Source organism: Alternaria hordeiaustralica (assembly GCF_023758085.1).
Source record: "Alternaria hordeiaustralica strain BMP 2776 chromosome Unknown scaffold_17, whole genome shotgun sequence".
Taxonomy (NCBI): domain Eukaryota; kingdom Fungi; phylum Ascomycota; class Dothideomycetes; order Pleosporales; family Pleosporaceae; genus Alternaria; species Alternaria hordeiaustralica.
In genome coordinates this window covers 632708-648278 of record NW_026056789.1, presented here as the reverse complement: position 1 = coordinate 648278, position 15571 = coordinate 632708, and the positions used below count along the sequence as shown (strand labels likewise).

Below are 15571 nucleotides of genomic sequence, written 5' to 3'. Positions count from 1 at the left end.
ACTTGGAGCTCTTCAAGGACGAAGCCAAAATTGAAACTCGGTATGTGGAGGGCATATGAGTATCTCGGCTTAGCCAGTTCATCGGGTATCGTATGACGAATATGAACTGACAGTTCTTGACACCAGCAGCGGTGATTGTGCTACAGCGCTCCTGAATCCTGATCCATCTCTTTGGAACGCATCACCTTGTCCCATGACCGATTCCATCTATTCGTCTCCAGTGATGGTTAGTAAACAGCATCACCGGTCGCGAAGTGGGTATCAGAGTGGTCGGCGAGGTATTTCGATGCGCCCCACCGATCAGAACGTACCGCTCCGTGCTCTTGAGATCTAGGGTACGGCACCTTGTACCCGCCAAAGGATCATGCACAGCGCTCGAAACGGAACCGTGCTAGCTCTAGCGTACCTCTTGTCGCAATAAGGCAGAACACTGTCCACGGACTGAAAGTCCAAGATGGCGGGATGACGGACATCGCAGAGGGGGTAAGAACCTCCTTGACTCAGACCAGATACTGCCATTGTTGTTCCAGATTGGCGAGCTGCTGTGCCTTTGCGCCTTCGGCTTTGAGGGGATTTGATAGGGCGGGCGCATTTCACGACGCCACCAGGGACGCAGTGTGCATTACGCGAAGCCACTCTTCCTGCCGGCCAACACATCCACCAATGAAAGCTGCGCTTTGGGATGTCTGGAGACTCCAGGGTGCCCGCGCTCATTGTGGCGGGCTTCCGAGCGGCATCTCAACGATACTTCGGCAGCTCTTCGGCCCTTCCCAAATACCCAGTCCGCCCCGCTGGCCGCTTCCCCAACTCCAACCAGCAGTTCTCCCACACACACACGATGGGAAAAGAAAAATCAGATCTTGCTCCTTTATTCACGATAGATCCATCGCATGTCTTCGGCCCGTTTCTGACATTCCTCCAGATCTTTATCGGTGAGCCTGCCCGCTTCCGCTTCCGCATTTCGTCAATCTTGCATGACAGCCGTGCCTCTAGATCTCGGTAGCTTGCCATGTACCGACCAACCGAAGTTTCAGGCCGACAGATAGATTTATCAACGGTGCAAGCTGACGCTTCTGGCGCTGGGAATCACTCGACACATATCGTGGCATAACGCGTGGGGTTTTCGGCGAGGCCGTCATGTACGCGCAGCATGCCGACGATGCCAAACCCGCGATCGATGAGCTCCCGCAATAGCCGACGGCAGACGCGCATCACGTAACAGGCCACCTCCATCGATAGAGGTGAGCAAAGCCAGGTACAGACCTGCCACATGATACAGATGTACGCAGTGGCGACAGATTCGACCGGATTCCTATGAAGCTGCAGGAGTGTCGCTTTGGCCGATTCAGGTCGCCTGCCATCCTGGAGGAGTTTCAGGGCACGCCTCATTGACGCGTCTGCACCCTTCTTTCCCAGGAATAGGCCTTCTCTGCATGGCGAACTGCAAAAGAATGGAGCAGATCACTGTGCTGAGATCCCCCTTTCCAAATCGATGTTGATCGCCACCGCCCCCGCCGCCACCGATCGAGGGTTTCCAGCATTACGACGCTGAAATGAAGCTGAACACTCCACCAAGAGCCTATCGCCACTGGAACTTAAATCTTGCTCAGCCTCAGATGGAAGGCCTCATTGAGACTCATTACCGTCTGACACCCATGCCTGTCAGCGTATACGATCAGTTAAGCGCAAGAGATGCAAAGCTGATCGGTGTTCCTGTCTGTCCTGTCGTATTTCCTGCATGCAGCGAAGGCATCTGACTCTCCATTCAGGAACTAAAGTTCGCACTACTTCGCTGCGTACAGATTACTTGTTTCACCCCTCACCATGTTGCTCTAGCGGTCCTCCACATCGAGACTCTCAGTACTAGGGTCTTTGATGAAATATGTGAGAGCCTCTTCATTTCATTCAGATAGATGAACCTAGTGTCGAGGCATACGGTATTACACGTCCCAAAGAGGCACACGTCCTGGACTAGATTGCATAGTCTTCCTTCAACTCAGTATCTCAATTTTTCTCATTCGGATTTCAAGTCCTATTTAGGACTCCATTTTAATTTTAATCGCTCACGAAAGTTTTCATTCAAACATTCCCACGATCGTATGCGCGCGATCATTCAATTCTCAATACATAGTTCGAAGACTATCCCATGTGCTCGGCATTCTTTCCCTCTTTGAAGAGGCTACAACCCATCTTCTGGACTAGAACAACAAATGATATGGTCAACTTGTGGGCATCGTCAGCCCTTTGGCTACCACGCGCCAATACATGACTCAAATTAATTCACAGTCTCTACTGCGTCCTGGCTAACTGACTTACACCCGCTACTCTTACGCCTTACTGTCTAGTCTGTAGCTGCTACAATAGCGCTCACTACTACATTTTTCTTGTGGGCATCAATATCAATTTTCATCGAGCGCAAGACTTGCAACTTACCCGCACAAGCGTCTCTGGCGCGCCCAATTTAGGACGCACATTTGACCATCGAAATTGAGAGATCACCGTTGCCAGCGTCCGCAAACTCTAGTATCGCACGAGCAGATCATATGGACCCTGGGCGCATCGCAGTTCTCTTAGTGCCAACATCTGCCATAGTTTTCGTTCAGTCCGGTCTACAAGACTATCCTCGTAGTTGATAATGGAGGCCCACAAGCCGTCTCAAACGACAGGTTACCGTGCAGGCGCCCTACTGACTTCTTCTAGCTGGAAGATAATCATCCATCATGCTTCGTCGTACATCAAGCGACAGGTACGCTAGCAGAGCTACAGGAAGAGATCTGGTTAAAAGCGCAACTGTTGGAACTTTATCCGAGACACACCCGTTATTCCCCAGATAGGACCTGGCAGGACTAAACGCTTGATAGTGGGCACAGTGGCTCTTGTTTAGTAGCACACAAATCTAGCACTGGTAAGACTTTTGCTTACTCAGAACACGCTCGTACATCATGAGACAAAGTCGACTAGTAGTGCTAAGAACCGGAAAGAAGCGATCTAGGGAGCCTCACTCTGAGAGAAGTGTTTACTGATCGCTGAAGTCATATGGTCATCACTTACATATATCCAAGACACGATGTTCGTATGCAGAATAGTTTAATATGCCAACATCTCCCTCCTTCCTATCATCGTCGCAGTTGAAAACACTCATCCTCCGTCTCTCTGAAAACCTTCCAAATAACGCATTGTTAGGTCAAAAATGCCCACCACCCGTCCTGCCCCGACAGAAAGGAACGAACGAACACTATCCACTTTGACCGGTAGCCCTAACAACCAACGCACCCGTCAACCACCCTACATCCCCACCTCGAGAGGATACTCCAACCTAAGCGCCCAACCCAATCTCTAAACCGCGGAAGCCAACAAGCGACGCTCGAAAACCCACCTTAAACCACCGCAGTCCATCCAAACCTCGCTTGCTAGCCCCATCTCTCGAACAACTTGGCTCCAAACAAGCGCAACGACACATGATTGGAACCCGCAGCAGATCTCCGGGGCGCCAGTCAGCTTGACATGACGTCTAGATACAATTTCGCGCCTATTGCTAGCCCGATAAGCTATCGGAGTACTACCTGAGATAGGGCTGACGTCTACCAGCCAAAAAAACGGCGCAAAGTGCGGTGTTTGGTACGCTACGGAGATAGCTTGGGGCTTGGGGAGGGCAGGTTAAGCGCGGGGTGGGTTATAGGGCGGGATTATAGGGCAGATAGTCTTGTGATGGCCTTGTGGTAGTTGGGTCCACACGGAGTAGGCGATACACGCTGGAAATCATGTTGCGACGGGTCGTTTTACGGGGCGTGAGGTGTGTTTTGGGGTGGGCTGATGGGGGCCGCGGGTTTGGTACGGGTCGATCGTCATATGCGTAGGGTTTGCGAACCAAGTTGTTGGTCCCTCTCTCCCGAGGTCGAGTAATGCGCGGCTATGTCGAGTAATTCGGGTAGTTGGGTCTGGATATGTGTATCCGTGGCGGTTGGTGGTGGTTGCAACGTTGGAGTCTTGTGGAGGAACTTCATGTCTCTGGTGATCGCAACTGCTCTTATTCGAGAGCATTTTTGTGTGTAAGAATGGTATGTGTTGCGGAAATTGTGAGTAGGTGCTGCTCGCTCTGGGTTATCGCAGTACTAGTAGGTAAAGTAGGTGGAAATCAGTGCGGCATCTTTCATAGGATGACTTGTGTGAGATTTGTTCGGTTTTACACTGCACAAGCATGGCTTACAGCTGCATAATCTGTAGTCTCGAGTGTGTATATGTCACAGCGGGATATCTTATAGATAATCACCAGTGTTGACATGAATGTCTCATTTGTTTACAGTGAAGTACTATTACGTCGCCTTTCCGATGAAAGAGGGTTGACAGAGATATCTTTGTGAGTCCTCCATGGATTGTCCGCTCCCTACTTCAACCATAATAAAGCACACATCTTTGTGATGCCTAAGTAAATAAGCTCTCTCAATATATTGGGCTGTGGTACACCCTCTGGTACACCCTCTCCATTCACATCAACAATGCCATCCCTTGCTGACACTGTCTTCCACTCCGCATCCGAAATCTCTCTAACCTGCCAAAGCGGATTAACATATAGACTAGGCGTTTCTCTTAGAAAATCTCGCATTGCAATCAAGACATCGTTGGGGCCAAATCCACTAAGTTGCAATTCGAAGCCATCTCTCGCCCGATCCGCCAGCCACGTATTGAAGTTCAAGTCGCCAACGAGATCTGTTGGTGACCCAGGACGATAACGAACGGTGATCACTGTCTTTGTAGTGTATCGGCGTCGTCGGACCTCAAGACATTTTCTGTAGAACTCGACGATGGTGGCATGTTCTTTGGAGCCGCGTAAGAAGATATGGAATTGTGGATCGTAAGTGCATCCTATGTCGAAATGGCGCGGGATCCAGGTTTCAGGATCTTTGCTAGCACAAAGGCCGTACCAATCCTCTGTGATTTCGTCATACTCATGTATCTTGAGAATCGTGCCAATGCTGCGGTAATTGTTAACGAAGCTGTGAAGGCTTGTCGAGTCGATGATGAAATGTGAGGGTTCATCACGTAGCGTTTTTAGCTTGGGCGCGAGGAAAGGCGTTGCTTCATCATGGATCAGACGGCAGGTAGCTAGTAGGGCTACTGGCAGGCTCTTCACAACAAGCGTCATGTATGATGGCTGAGTCGTTTGCTCCTCAGGTTCAGGCTCAGGCTTGAATGTTGGGTCTTTGAGTCGATAGTGACAACTTGATATCTCGATTTCCTCGTAGACCATAAATCGTATTTCTGCGGGAAGGTCTAGGAACCGGAACGGCTTGTCTTCCGTAGATGAGCAGGCTGGTTTGGAAGAAGATAGTAATATATCCATAGTGCTGGATTGAAAGTAGCTTATGTTGGAGCCTTGTTGGTTCAGTTCGCTTGACGTAGGTGACCAATCTTAGTGAGTTGAGTTCGAAGGAGAAAGAGTGTTAAGTCGTTGTAGAGCAAAGACCGAAAGCTTTGGCATTTTTCGTTGCCTCCCTCCTCTCTCTGCGAAAGCGCCTTACCAATCCTGGTAAACAGGCTTAGTGACAGTTTAGTTTGTCTACGACATTCACTGTGTTTTACGCGTGGAGCGAAGCTCGTTCGCGTCGCATAACTCATATTGGGTATCTCATCATCTCATCTCTTCCCCTTCTTCCCACCCCCCTTCCCACCCTTCCCTTTCTTCCCACTCCCCGTAATACCCTCCACATCCTTCTTACTCAAACTCAGCGTCCCACCCCGAAACTTGCCTATACTCGGCCCACCAACCCCCCTCTCCCTCTTCTTCTCCGGCCCCTTCTTAAGCACCCTATTCTCCCTTTCTAGGACAATTCCCGCTTCCTTTGCGTCCGCCCGCCTCTTCTCTTCCGTGGTCCGCGCTTTGTCTATCATGTGTTTGCGCTGTGCCATGGGCATCTTCTTCTGTGTGAAGATGGAGCCTTTGGCGCCGAGCGCTTGGAGGTGCAGGTCTTGTGATTTGTGGCGTGCGGTCCCGGTGGCGACGAGGGTGGGTGTGGAGGTGCCCGAGGAGGAGGCGGATAGGAGGTGGGATTCGCGGAGGAGGCGTTGGAGGGCCATGTCGTTTTTTAGCATGGAGGATTCGTTGGAATCGGCGTCGTCATTTTGTTTCTTCTTCGTGGTGGTGTTCTTTGACGCCGTGGATGCTGAGGTGGGCGGTTTCGACGACATGAAGGCTTTCATTTCTGCCCGTTCGGTCTCGTCGAGTTCGCGCGTTGGGTCTTGGTACTCGATGACTTCGACGTCGTTTTCGTTGTCGCTTATGCCTGACCAATCTGATTCCTCTTCCTCCTCTGCTTCATCTTCCACGGGCGCTTCCTCTATCTTCGCTTTCTTAGGCTCTACCGGCAGAGGCTTGAACTTTGCTTCGAATGCGCGCCGGAATATCGCCTGGAGATCTTCTGCGCCGGAATCGTCGCCCGAGCCGGAAGAGGGAGAAGGTGATCGCGACGGTTGTTCGAGTTCTTTGCGCGTGACGCGCTTCCGTTTTCCAAGTGCGGGCGCCATTATCGTGTCGTTGTGCTGGGCTGTGCTGAGTGCAAGCCGGGGCGATCCAAAAGTTCAACCTGGGAAATTCTTAGCGCCAAATGCTCGCTCGGACCTCCGTCTTTCACTCGACCCCTCCCCCGCAACACCACCACCACAGATACATATCGCAAGATGACGCGTTTCCGCCCTTGTATAGACCTGCACGCCGGAAGCGTCAAGCAAATCGTCGGCGGCACACTCAACACCACCACCCCCGACGTCCTGAAGACGAACTGGACCTCCGAGCACCCTTCCGCTTTCTACGCCGATCTATACAAACAACATGACCTAACAGGCGCACACGTCATAATGCTCGGTCCGGGAAACGACCAAGCAGCGCAAGAAGCATTGGAAGCATGGAAAGGCGGCATGCAAGTTGGCGGCGGGATTACAGAGAAGAACGCGGCGGAATGGATTGAAAGAGGCGCGGACAAGGTGAGCTTCTCCCTATGGCAGGACACATACTGTTGTAAGAGGTAGATTGAACTAATCGACGCGCAGTAGGTAATCATAACATCGTACCTCTTCCCCTCCTCCACCTTCTCCATGGACCGCCTCCGCGCCGTCCTCCAAGCCCTCGACAACGACAAAACAAAACTCGTTATCGACCTCTCCTGCCGAAGGAAAGGCGACAAGTGGTTCGTTGCGACCAACAAGTGGCAGACCATCACCGATTTTGAATTGAACCAAGGTACATACACCACACCCCTTCTTTACGATCCTATAACAATAGCTAACAAATATATGTAGAATCGATATCCCTCCTCGAACCCCACTGCAGCGAGTTCCTCATCCACGCCGCCGACGTCGAAGGCCTACAACGCGGTATCGACCACGAACTCGTTACCAAGCTGGCGGAATGGTGCAGCATACCTGTCACGTATGCGGGTGGAGGCCGGTCGATTGAAGATCTAGAATTGGTGAAGGAGCTGAGCAAGGGCAAGGTGGATCTTACTATTGGCAGCGCACTGGATATCTTTGGTGGTTCGGGCGTCAAGTTCCAGGACTGCGTCAAGTGGAACGCGGAGCAGGCATAGGTGAGCAGGCCATATGACTGCACGAGACGCTGGTGGCTGTCAGATGCTCGGAGGTGTGGAATTTGTGATAGACATTGGATTGGTGACTCTGCATAACTTAGGCCATTTACATCAACCCCTCACACCAAGCAAACCGCACCAAAATGAATGCAAACAATCACATTCTTCCCTCTCTCGGCCCATCAAACTGCCCTTTATCTAGAGGCAGACGAGCCAAACTAAGCTTTCACTAGCTACAATAGCCATGCATGCATGCATCAAACTCCACTTAGGAAAGAAAAGAAAATCCCCCCTTTGAACCCCAAAATCGTGTTACTCAATCAAGCATCTTAAAACCATGGGAGGAGAAGCCGCGCCCAAATGTGGTGTGGTGGAGCGACGAAAAACCGTGCAAGCGCGCAATTGAAATGCCTGGAATGGAATCTTTCTTCAATCTTCTTTCGTCCAGGTCTTTGCAAGTTATACAGTGAGGCAATAAACGACATGTAGAGAAGGTATAAGGTGGTTCGGTGTCAAGCGTCGTGGTTGTGGACGTGCGTTGTCATCTGGTACTGTTAGTAGATGCTCAATATATGGTGTGTAGTGATGCAACTTACGTTCTTCAGACGCCAGCTCGTGGTGTGCCAACTGCACTTGTCATTGTGCTAAGACCACCGTGCACGCTGCCACCGTCGTCGTAATCTTGCCATTCTGGGAACTCCGCCGTTGCTTCACGGAGCTTGTCAAGTGCGGTCTGTTCGATGAGGTTGGCGTCTTGGAAGAGCAGTGACGTGTCCTCGTTGTAGGTGCGGCAGTTGTTACACAACAAGCCAAGGTCTTGACGGAATTGTTTCACAGACTGGTACTCCTTCTTGTTGATCTTCTTCTCGATCTGCTTCATGCAGATGGGGTTCTTGATCAGCTGGTAGTAGTCTGGGTAGTCCCACTTGTCCGGCAGTTCGATGAATGGGTCAATGATACCGCGGTTGGGAATGTTCGGGTCTTGCGACTCCTCTTCCAGATCGTTGAGAGCTTCGTAAACAACGTTGACGACCTTCTGAAGCGACGCTCGCTGGTCAGGAAGCAACATGTCCTTGGCTGGAGCAGGTCGACCGCGCTTCCGAGGTGCGAGGTCAACGTCGAGGGAGGCTTCGTCAGCTTTGCGCTTTTCAGCCTTGGGTTTACGACCTCGCTTCTTCGGTATCGGTTCTTCTGAACTAGCACGTGAAGGCACAGGCGAATCCTCGTCACGCGCTCCGCCACTCTTCCTGCCCCGCTTGGCGACCTTGGCTTCTTTGCGGGCGATAGCAGCCTCAATGGTGTCCTCGTCGTTGTCGACAGCCTCCAGCCATTGCTCTTCGGTAAGACCGTCATCATACTTGACGCGGGTACGTTCTCGAGCGCCACGACCAGCTGGTGTGTCATCCTTCTCGTCGACAATGGGCGCCTCTTCGTTGAGGTAGATGTCGGGTAACTCGCTCTCACCGATCAAGCGACCGAGCGGCTTGCCTGGACCATATGGATCTTCAGCCGCACGCTTCCTGTCCATCTCCTGGAAGGTTATCAGCTCATGATCATGACGCATCATGATCTGGTTCAGGTCGTCGTCGTCCATCTCCTCTTGTTCAAGGCTCTCAGCCGCTTCAGCAGACTCCAACATGATACGCAACATGGCGTCTCGCTCGTCATCCTTGGACTTGTTGTCGAATTTACCAGCTTGAATGACCTTGCCGTCCATGTCCAACTTGTAGTTGGCTCGCTCGAGAATCTTCTCTTCAACCGAGTTGGAAGTGATAAGACGCAGAATGCGGACCTCGTTCTTCTGACCAATACGATGAGCACGATCCTGGGCTTGTAAATCCTGGTGAGGATTCCAATCTGAGTCGTAAATGATGACTGTATCGGCAGTTTGCAGGTTCAGTCCAAGACCACCGGCACGCGTTGATAGCAGGAAGCAGAAGTATGGTGAGTCGGGAGCGTTGAACAACCTCAGTAGATCGGATCGATCGTCTGCCTTGGTCGCTCCGTCCAGACGCAGGTACATCATGCCTCGCAACCGTAAGTAGTCCTCCATGATGTTCATGATTTGTGTCATCTGGAAGAACATGAGGACACGATGGCCTGTAGCCTGGAACTTGGGTAGAATGCGGTCAAGCAATTCGAATTTGCCGGCCGCACGCCATAGAAGATCGTTGGTGCCCTTGGTTGGGTTCATGACGTCCTCAACTTCTTCGAACACGAAAGGATGGTTACACAGCTTACGCAACTGCATCAACATGTTGCTCAGACCGCGCATACCAGTCTTTCCGCCCTTGCCGTCGCTGACCATGAGTCGGTTGTGTGTGACAAGTTGCTTGTACAGCTTCGCCTGGAGGGTGGAGAAGTTGCACTTGATCACACGCTCGGTCTTGTCGGGAAGATCCTTCTCGACATCGCGCTTGAGACGACGGAGCAAGAAAGGCCTAAGCACCTTATGAAGACGACGAATGACGAGCAACTGCTCTTCTTCTGTAAGCTCCATCTTGTCTTGACCTCCGGTATTGGCGAAAGGAGTGTTGAACCACTCATCGAAGGAAGTGGCTGACTTGAAAATGGTAGGTAGAACGAAGTTGAGCATAGCCCACAGTTCCGTGAGGTTGTTTTGCAGTGGGGTACCGGTAAGAATGAGACGATAACGCGTTGTGTAGTACTGTGTGATGGTCATGCTGAGCTTCGAACCGGCGTTCTTCATACGGTGACCCTCGTCGACAATCATGTGTACCCACTTGATCTTGCTGAGGACTGGTCTATCCTTTATGATGAACTCGTATGTAGTGAGAAGAACCTGGAATTGGCCCCATCGAATCTGTTGCTGGTATTGCTTACGCGAGTTGGGAGGACCCTTGTAGACAATCTTGGTGACGCTTGGTGCCCACTTCTCGAATTCGTTGGTCCAGTTGGTCAGAGTACTCAGCGGTACAATGACTAGGTAAGGTCCTGGTTGTCGCTTCTTCTCGATAAGGTAGGTGATCAAACTGATGGTCTGGATAGTCTTTCCGAGACCCATCTCGTCTGCAAGGATACCGTTCAGGTTGTTGTTGTACAGGGATATCATCCACTGCAGACCCTTGAGTTGGTATTCCTTCAAGGTACCTCCAACCAAGTTGGATGCCTGCTCTGTGACCTCCTCCTTGACGCGATGAGCAATCTCATAGTAGTCAGTCTTCTTCTTGCCCGGACGATCTTCATCACCAGACTCGGCTTCGCTCTCCTCTTCGGGCTCCTCTGGCTCGTATGAGTTGTTTGCGGATCGCTGTTGTGCCTTGACGGAATCGGCGAGTTGCTTCAAGAAACCATCCGTCTGCTTGAGCAAGTGCGAAATACGGGTATCCTTGGCTTGGCCCAAAAGCTTGAGGTAGGTCTCTTCGTCGTTGGACTTGAGAGCCTGCAGACGTTGCTTCGCGGTGCGCTCGATGCGCTTCTGCTCTTCCTTCTCGATGTTCTGGTGGGTGGTGATCATGGTACGACCAAGCTTCTGCAGACGCATACGCTGAGCCGCGCCAGATTCCTGCAACTCGTTACGGTGCTTGCGGATAGCATCGATGAACTCGTGGTGCTTCTTCTTCTCCTTGGTCTCGCGTGCGTCGCGTTGTTGCTTCTCCAGCTTCTCGGTAAGACGGGCTTCGCGCATCGATTGCTTCTTGAGGCGTCGGTATACTGTTCGGTTCGCTGTCATGGCAAGGTTGTCAGCGTGGATCATCTGCTGGGCGATCTCTCTCCGCAGTTTCCGTTGCTTCTCCAGCAGGTTAAGCTTCTTCTGCTCAATGACTAGGGCCAGTTTGACCTTTCCGTCATCTTCGGGTGTATCGGTCTTGCTGGTATCCCAAGAACCGATGTTTGCGTGGACCTTCTCCAGTTCGGCCCTCCTCGCGGTGAGACGGTTGTAGAGGAGGATTTCGCGCTCCTTGCGTATGTCTTCCATGCTCTGCTGGACCGCATCCATGTCAACGCCCTGAGGCATGATAGTTGCGAGGTATGGTCGGTTCTTGCGCTGGGTGTGGGAGATGTAGTTCACATCGCGGAAAGCTTCGCTGCTCCAAGGATCGATAAAGGTATCGGGAAGACGAGGTAGAGTCCGGGTTTCCTGTACTGCGCCGCCATTTGCGCTCGAGGCGCTGCCTGCACGGGTGGCATTGTCGAGCATCTGAGAGGCGGCAGCTACCGCCTCGGCAGCGTTCTGGGGCTTCTTGGCTTGGTGGTGACCAAAGATCTGCTGCTGCATGTTAGAGGGTAACGGCAGACCCTTGGATAGATGCTTGAAAGCTCCAATCTGGGCGCGCAGCATAAGGAGTTGATCTTTGTTCAGCGGCATTGAACCAGCTGTCGCCGATGTGGGGGTCTGGCCGTCGCCATGAGGAGCTTGGCCGCCAGCAGTCGCAGTCTGGATGGTAGTTGAAGGGCCGCTCGAGGCAGGCGCAGGCGTAGCGACTTTGCCCTCAGTGGGAGCAGCTGGCTTGTTGCCGTTGGACATGGCCATGCCGGCGCCGTTCTGTTGTGCGGCTTGGGGGTTCATCTGGCCTTGTTGGCGCTGCATTTGCTGTTGCCGCAGCATCTTCTGCTGTTGCTGGAACTGATTTTGCTTCTGCACCATGGTGAGAAGATTGCGCGCCTTGATGAACTCGGGGTTAGTCTCGGGCACGCCTTGTTGCTTCATCCGGGTGTAGCTCTAAAGACCGTGTTAGTAAGCTTCTCGAGCAAAGGAAATTGCTCAGGGCGCAAGGGAACACGCGGTTAAGTGGCAGTACGTACCTGGAAGACCTGCTGAATCTGCTCGCGCGTAATGTTCGCAGCGAGGGGACCCTGCCCCGGCATTTCTGGATTGGCTTGAACCGACGCCATGCTGGTGGTGGTTCAGTATAAATGTTGTGTTGCGCGGTGGATAGCCAAGATGCGAGATGTCGACTCTCGACGCGGTCGCGGGTCGGGGTAGGCAGCAGTCGCGCAATTATGAGGGAAAGACAGTCGCGGGCGGGATGGGGGGCGCGTGCAGCGATTCTATAACATTATCGTGCGGCGTCGTGGTGGTGGCGGCCGTTGTGTTGATGAAGCCGATGAAAGACCTTCGGGGGTGCGCCGTTGGCAGAGTCGCGTTGTGTGGTGAGGCTGAAGGGGGTGCGCGCAATTTCGGTGGGGGAGGTGGCAAAGGCGCGGGCGCGCTCTAAAAGCGTTGGAAACCGCTATACGCGTCGTGGACAGCGTGTTGCGGGGATATTGAGATGCGGGCGCAACTGGGAGTGATATCGGGAGTGGTGTTGAACGTCTGCTGCGGCGGGCTGGGACGTCCTCTAGCCTGGAGCGTTGTTGCGTCGCAATCGAGTTAGCGCCTTGGCAGTCATGTGATGGCTCAATTGGGGCTGTGGCCAATCAGCGCGTGGTGGGCGTCCTGCTGCGCTGCTTTCACTCCTCCTCGTCCGTCTTCATTCATGTTCACTGAAGCAGTGGTTGTGGGGTAGACAGATAAACAACGCGCTTGACGTGGACTAGTGCCGAATAAGCCACCGCATCGGAGGCGGAGGAACGAGTGGAGTGGGTGCCACGTCCACGACCCCTCTAAACCTGCTACCACAGTCCAGCGAACATCAAACCCCTCTCCCTTTCTTACCAGGCCTGTTCTCAATGTTAATTTCGGTCAGACATGCCCAAATCATGGACCGAGGCGCCTTGTCCTAACTTTACGCCTGCCTAGCGGCTCTATCAGCTAAAAAGGCCTTGGTGGTGAGGATTCTGGATTTGCGCTGAACGACGGTGTGAGGCTCCCGTCGCTCTGTTTAGCCATCCGCAACGACGCTCTATCGCATACACACATATACGAAAGTCCAGGCAACTGAAAACATCTCCTCCTCAATTTCTAGTGCATGGAGGATTTGCTTTTTGATCAGCGCATTCATCTAGTCCAAGCGTAATCATGTTGGCTCCAAGTTCAGACTGGGCAGGGTTCTGCGACCAGGGCAATCTAAAGATGCTACAATCTTGGCAAAGATGTCATTCAGCTACGGACTCGTCGCCAACTATGTACATATCGAGCCCATGTCAACTCTATTCGTTTCCAATATTTCCACGATCAAACCCAGTTCCTAGGTGAGTGTGGGTGCAGTCCAGTCAATGTACGTCGCAGCGTCTGCACCAGACGGACCCTTCTCGATGTTGGCCGTGTTCGAGGTCTGGTTGAGCAAGAATTTGTTGATGAACGCAGTAAGATCAGTCTGCTGGTTGGATGGGAACGAACAGTGGTTATGGTTGCCAGAGCCAGTGAACCCCATGTTGTCTGGCACACCGAGAGCCTTGTAGATGAGGCGACCGGCCTTCATACAAGCAGTAGTAGAAACGGGACCGAGCCAGTCAATCTCGTTCTCGATGACCAGGAGACCACGAGGAGCAACCATACCAGCGAGTTGATGATGGTCGGTAGCGAGGGTGTTGGACTTGGTGCTGAAGGAGTTGAACCTCGTGGAGAACCAGACATTTTCGCCGACGATCTGGCTGGAGGTCTGGATGTTCTTCCCCTTGGCCTTCTCAGAGTCGGAGATGCGCCAGCAGGCGGCACCACCGGAGCCAGACTCCTGGGGCAGACCCAGGGCGATACGGTCAACGAGCGCGGCCGCGACGAAAGCACCTTTTCCGTTGCGAGAACATCCAGTCACACCAACGCGCTTGGGGTCGATGCCAACGCTAGGAGTGGCCTCAAGAGCATCGATGATGCGGTCGACACCCCATGCCCAGGCGGTGAGAGCACCAGCACTGTGGCTGGAACCGTACAGGTCGAAGAACTTGCCTTTGCCACGGCTGTTGCCACCCTGTTGCTGAGCGATATCGTCGTTGTTGAAAGTGATTGTCGCGACATTGCTCGGGACTGGGAGACTAGCAGCGCCATATGCGATGATGGCAGGGAAAGGGCCAGTTCCGCTGGGCTTCTTAATGGAAACCGAGAAGGAAACCGACTTTCCTCCCTCGGTCGAGGTGATGGAAAGAGAGGAGCCAGAGAAGGTGGCCGTGACGCTTGATGGTTTCTTGGGAAAGTCACCGAGCTCTTGTGCCTGCATGGCAGCGCTGACCTCCTTGTTCTTGCATGCGAAATCGGCTTTCGTAGTAACAGCCCTTCCGTCGAAGAACTTGAAGGGGTTCGGCAACTTGGAGTTGGCGGTGGAGGGGAAAGTCGTTGGGACAGTGCATGTCGCGTCCTGGCGTTTTTCCGTAGCCGGTGCCGCGAGGACGGTCGTAGCGAGGAGCGGAAGGACGAATGAGTATTTCATGGTGGGCGATTCGGCGATATTGTAAACCTTTTGGACCAACACTAACGATTGCTGGCGGGTTTTCGTCTCTTATGTAGTGATGATGACCTCCACAAGCATTCCGTGTTCCCGCGGGGAAATATAGCCACTATATGAATGCATGATTATGACAAAGTGAGCTTCGTAGCGTGACTGCTCTGCAATAAAGGCAACACGTCTTGGCGCCTGCTGGTCTCCTTCATGCTCGCCACGCGCTTAAGGAGCAGGGGTTATCATAGCAGGAGTTATGGTTGCTACATTTGCGAGACCCATTTCTAGTGTAAGTGCTAGAGGCTATTCAGTAGAGACTCGTGTAGGATGATATACTGCGTTTTCGTATTATGCCATTGATACAGTCTGGCATGAGAATGTTGGATACACAACGTCTCCCATGTAACTCATGCAAGCATCTACAGTACTGCCTTCAGCAAGTAGCACAGCCTTTTCCTGCATCGACAGCTCATTGATGGGAAAATTAGTCGTCATCTGTATAGTCGGTGTCATCGATTGGAGTGCGAAAGTTCCCTTGAGCCGCGAGGAGACCGCCTCGCACTATAACACCCATGACCTGCCGTGTCTCCCAAAACGAGAAGTGACCACCTGAATATTGTTCAAATCCGGGTATTGTAGACTCATATGGGCATGGCGCAGTGAAGCGGATGCCATGCCAGGACGTCGAAATGGACCTCGTCACAACGTGAGAGT

General features: G+C 52.6%; 4 protein-coding genes across 4 annotated transcripts; 1 reads left to right on the top strand and 3 right to left on the bottom strand.

Annotated features, from left to right (window-relative positions):
- Positions 1-5634: 5634 nt before the first annotated feature.
- On the bottom strand, positions 5635-6522 carry J4E84_007730 (uncharacterized protein; the record flags this gene model as incomplete). Its single annotated transcript, XM_049390310.1, has 1 exon — positions 5635-6522. The coding sequence occupies one exon, from the start codon at positions 6520-6522 to the stop codon at positions 5635-5637; it is 888 nt and encodes a 295-aa protein (XP_049242163.1).
- Positions 6523-6675: 153 nt separating this feature from the next.
- HIS7 (Histidine biosynthesis bifunctional protein hisB) lies at positions 6676-7580 on the top strand (the record flags this gene model as incomplete). Its single annotated transcript, XM_049390309.1, has 3 exons — positions 6676-6978; positions 7048-7234; positions 7294-7580. 3 exons carry the CDS (start codon positions 6676-6678, stop codon positions 7578-7580), a joined length of 777 nt encoding a protein of 258 aa, XP_049242162.1.
- Positions 7581-8181: 601 nt separating this feature from the next.
- J4E84_007728 (uncharacterized protein) lies at positions 8182-12437 on the bottom strand (the record flags this gene model as incomplete). Its single annotated transcript, XM_049390308.1, has 2 exons — positions 8182-12264; positions 12348-12437. The coding sequence occupies 2 exons, from the start codon at positions 12435-12437 to the stop codon at positions 8182-8184; spliced, it is 4173 nt and encodes a 1390-aa protein (XP_049242161.1).
- A 1235-nt stretch (positions 12438-13672) lies between these two features.
- Positions 13673-14848, bottom strand: J4E84_007727 (uncharacterized protein; the record flags this gene model as incomplete). Its single annotated transcript, XM_049390307.1, has 1 exon — positions 13673-14848. The coding sequence occupies one exon, from the start codon at positions 14846-14848 to the stop codon at positions 13673-13675; it is 1176 nt and encodes a 391-aa protein (XP_049242160.1).
- Positions 14849-15571: the final 723 nt, after the last annotated feature.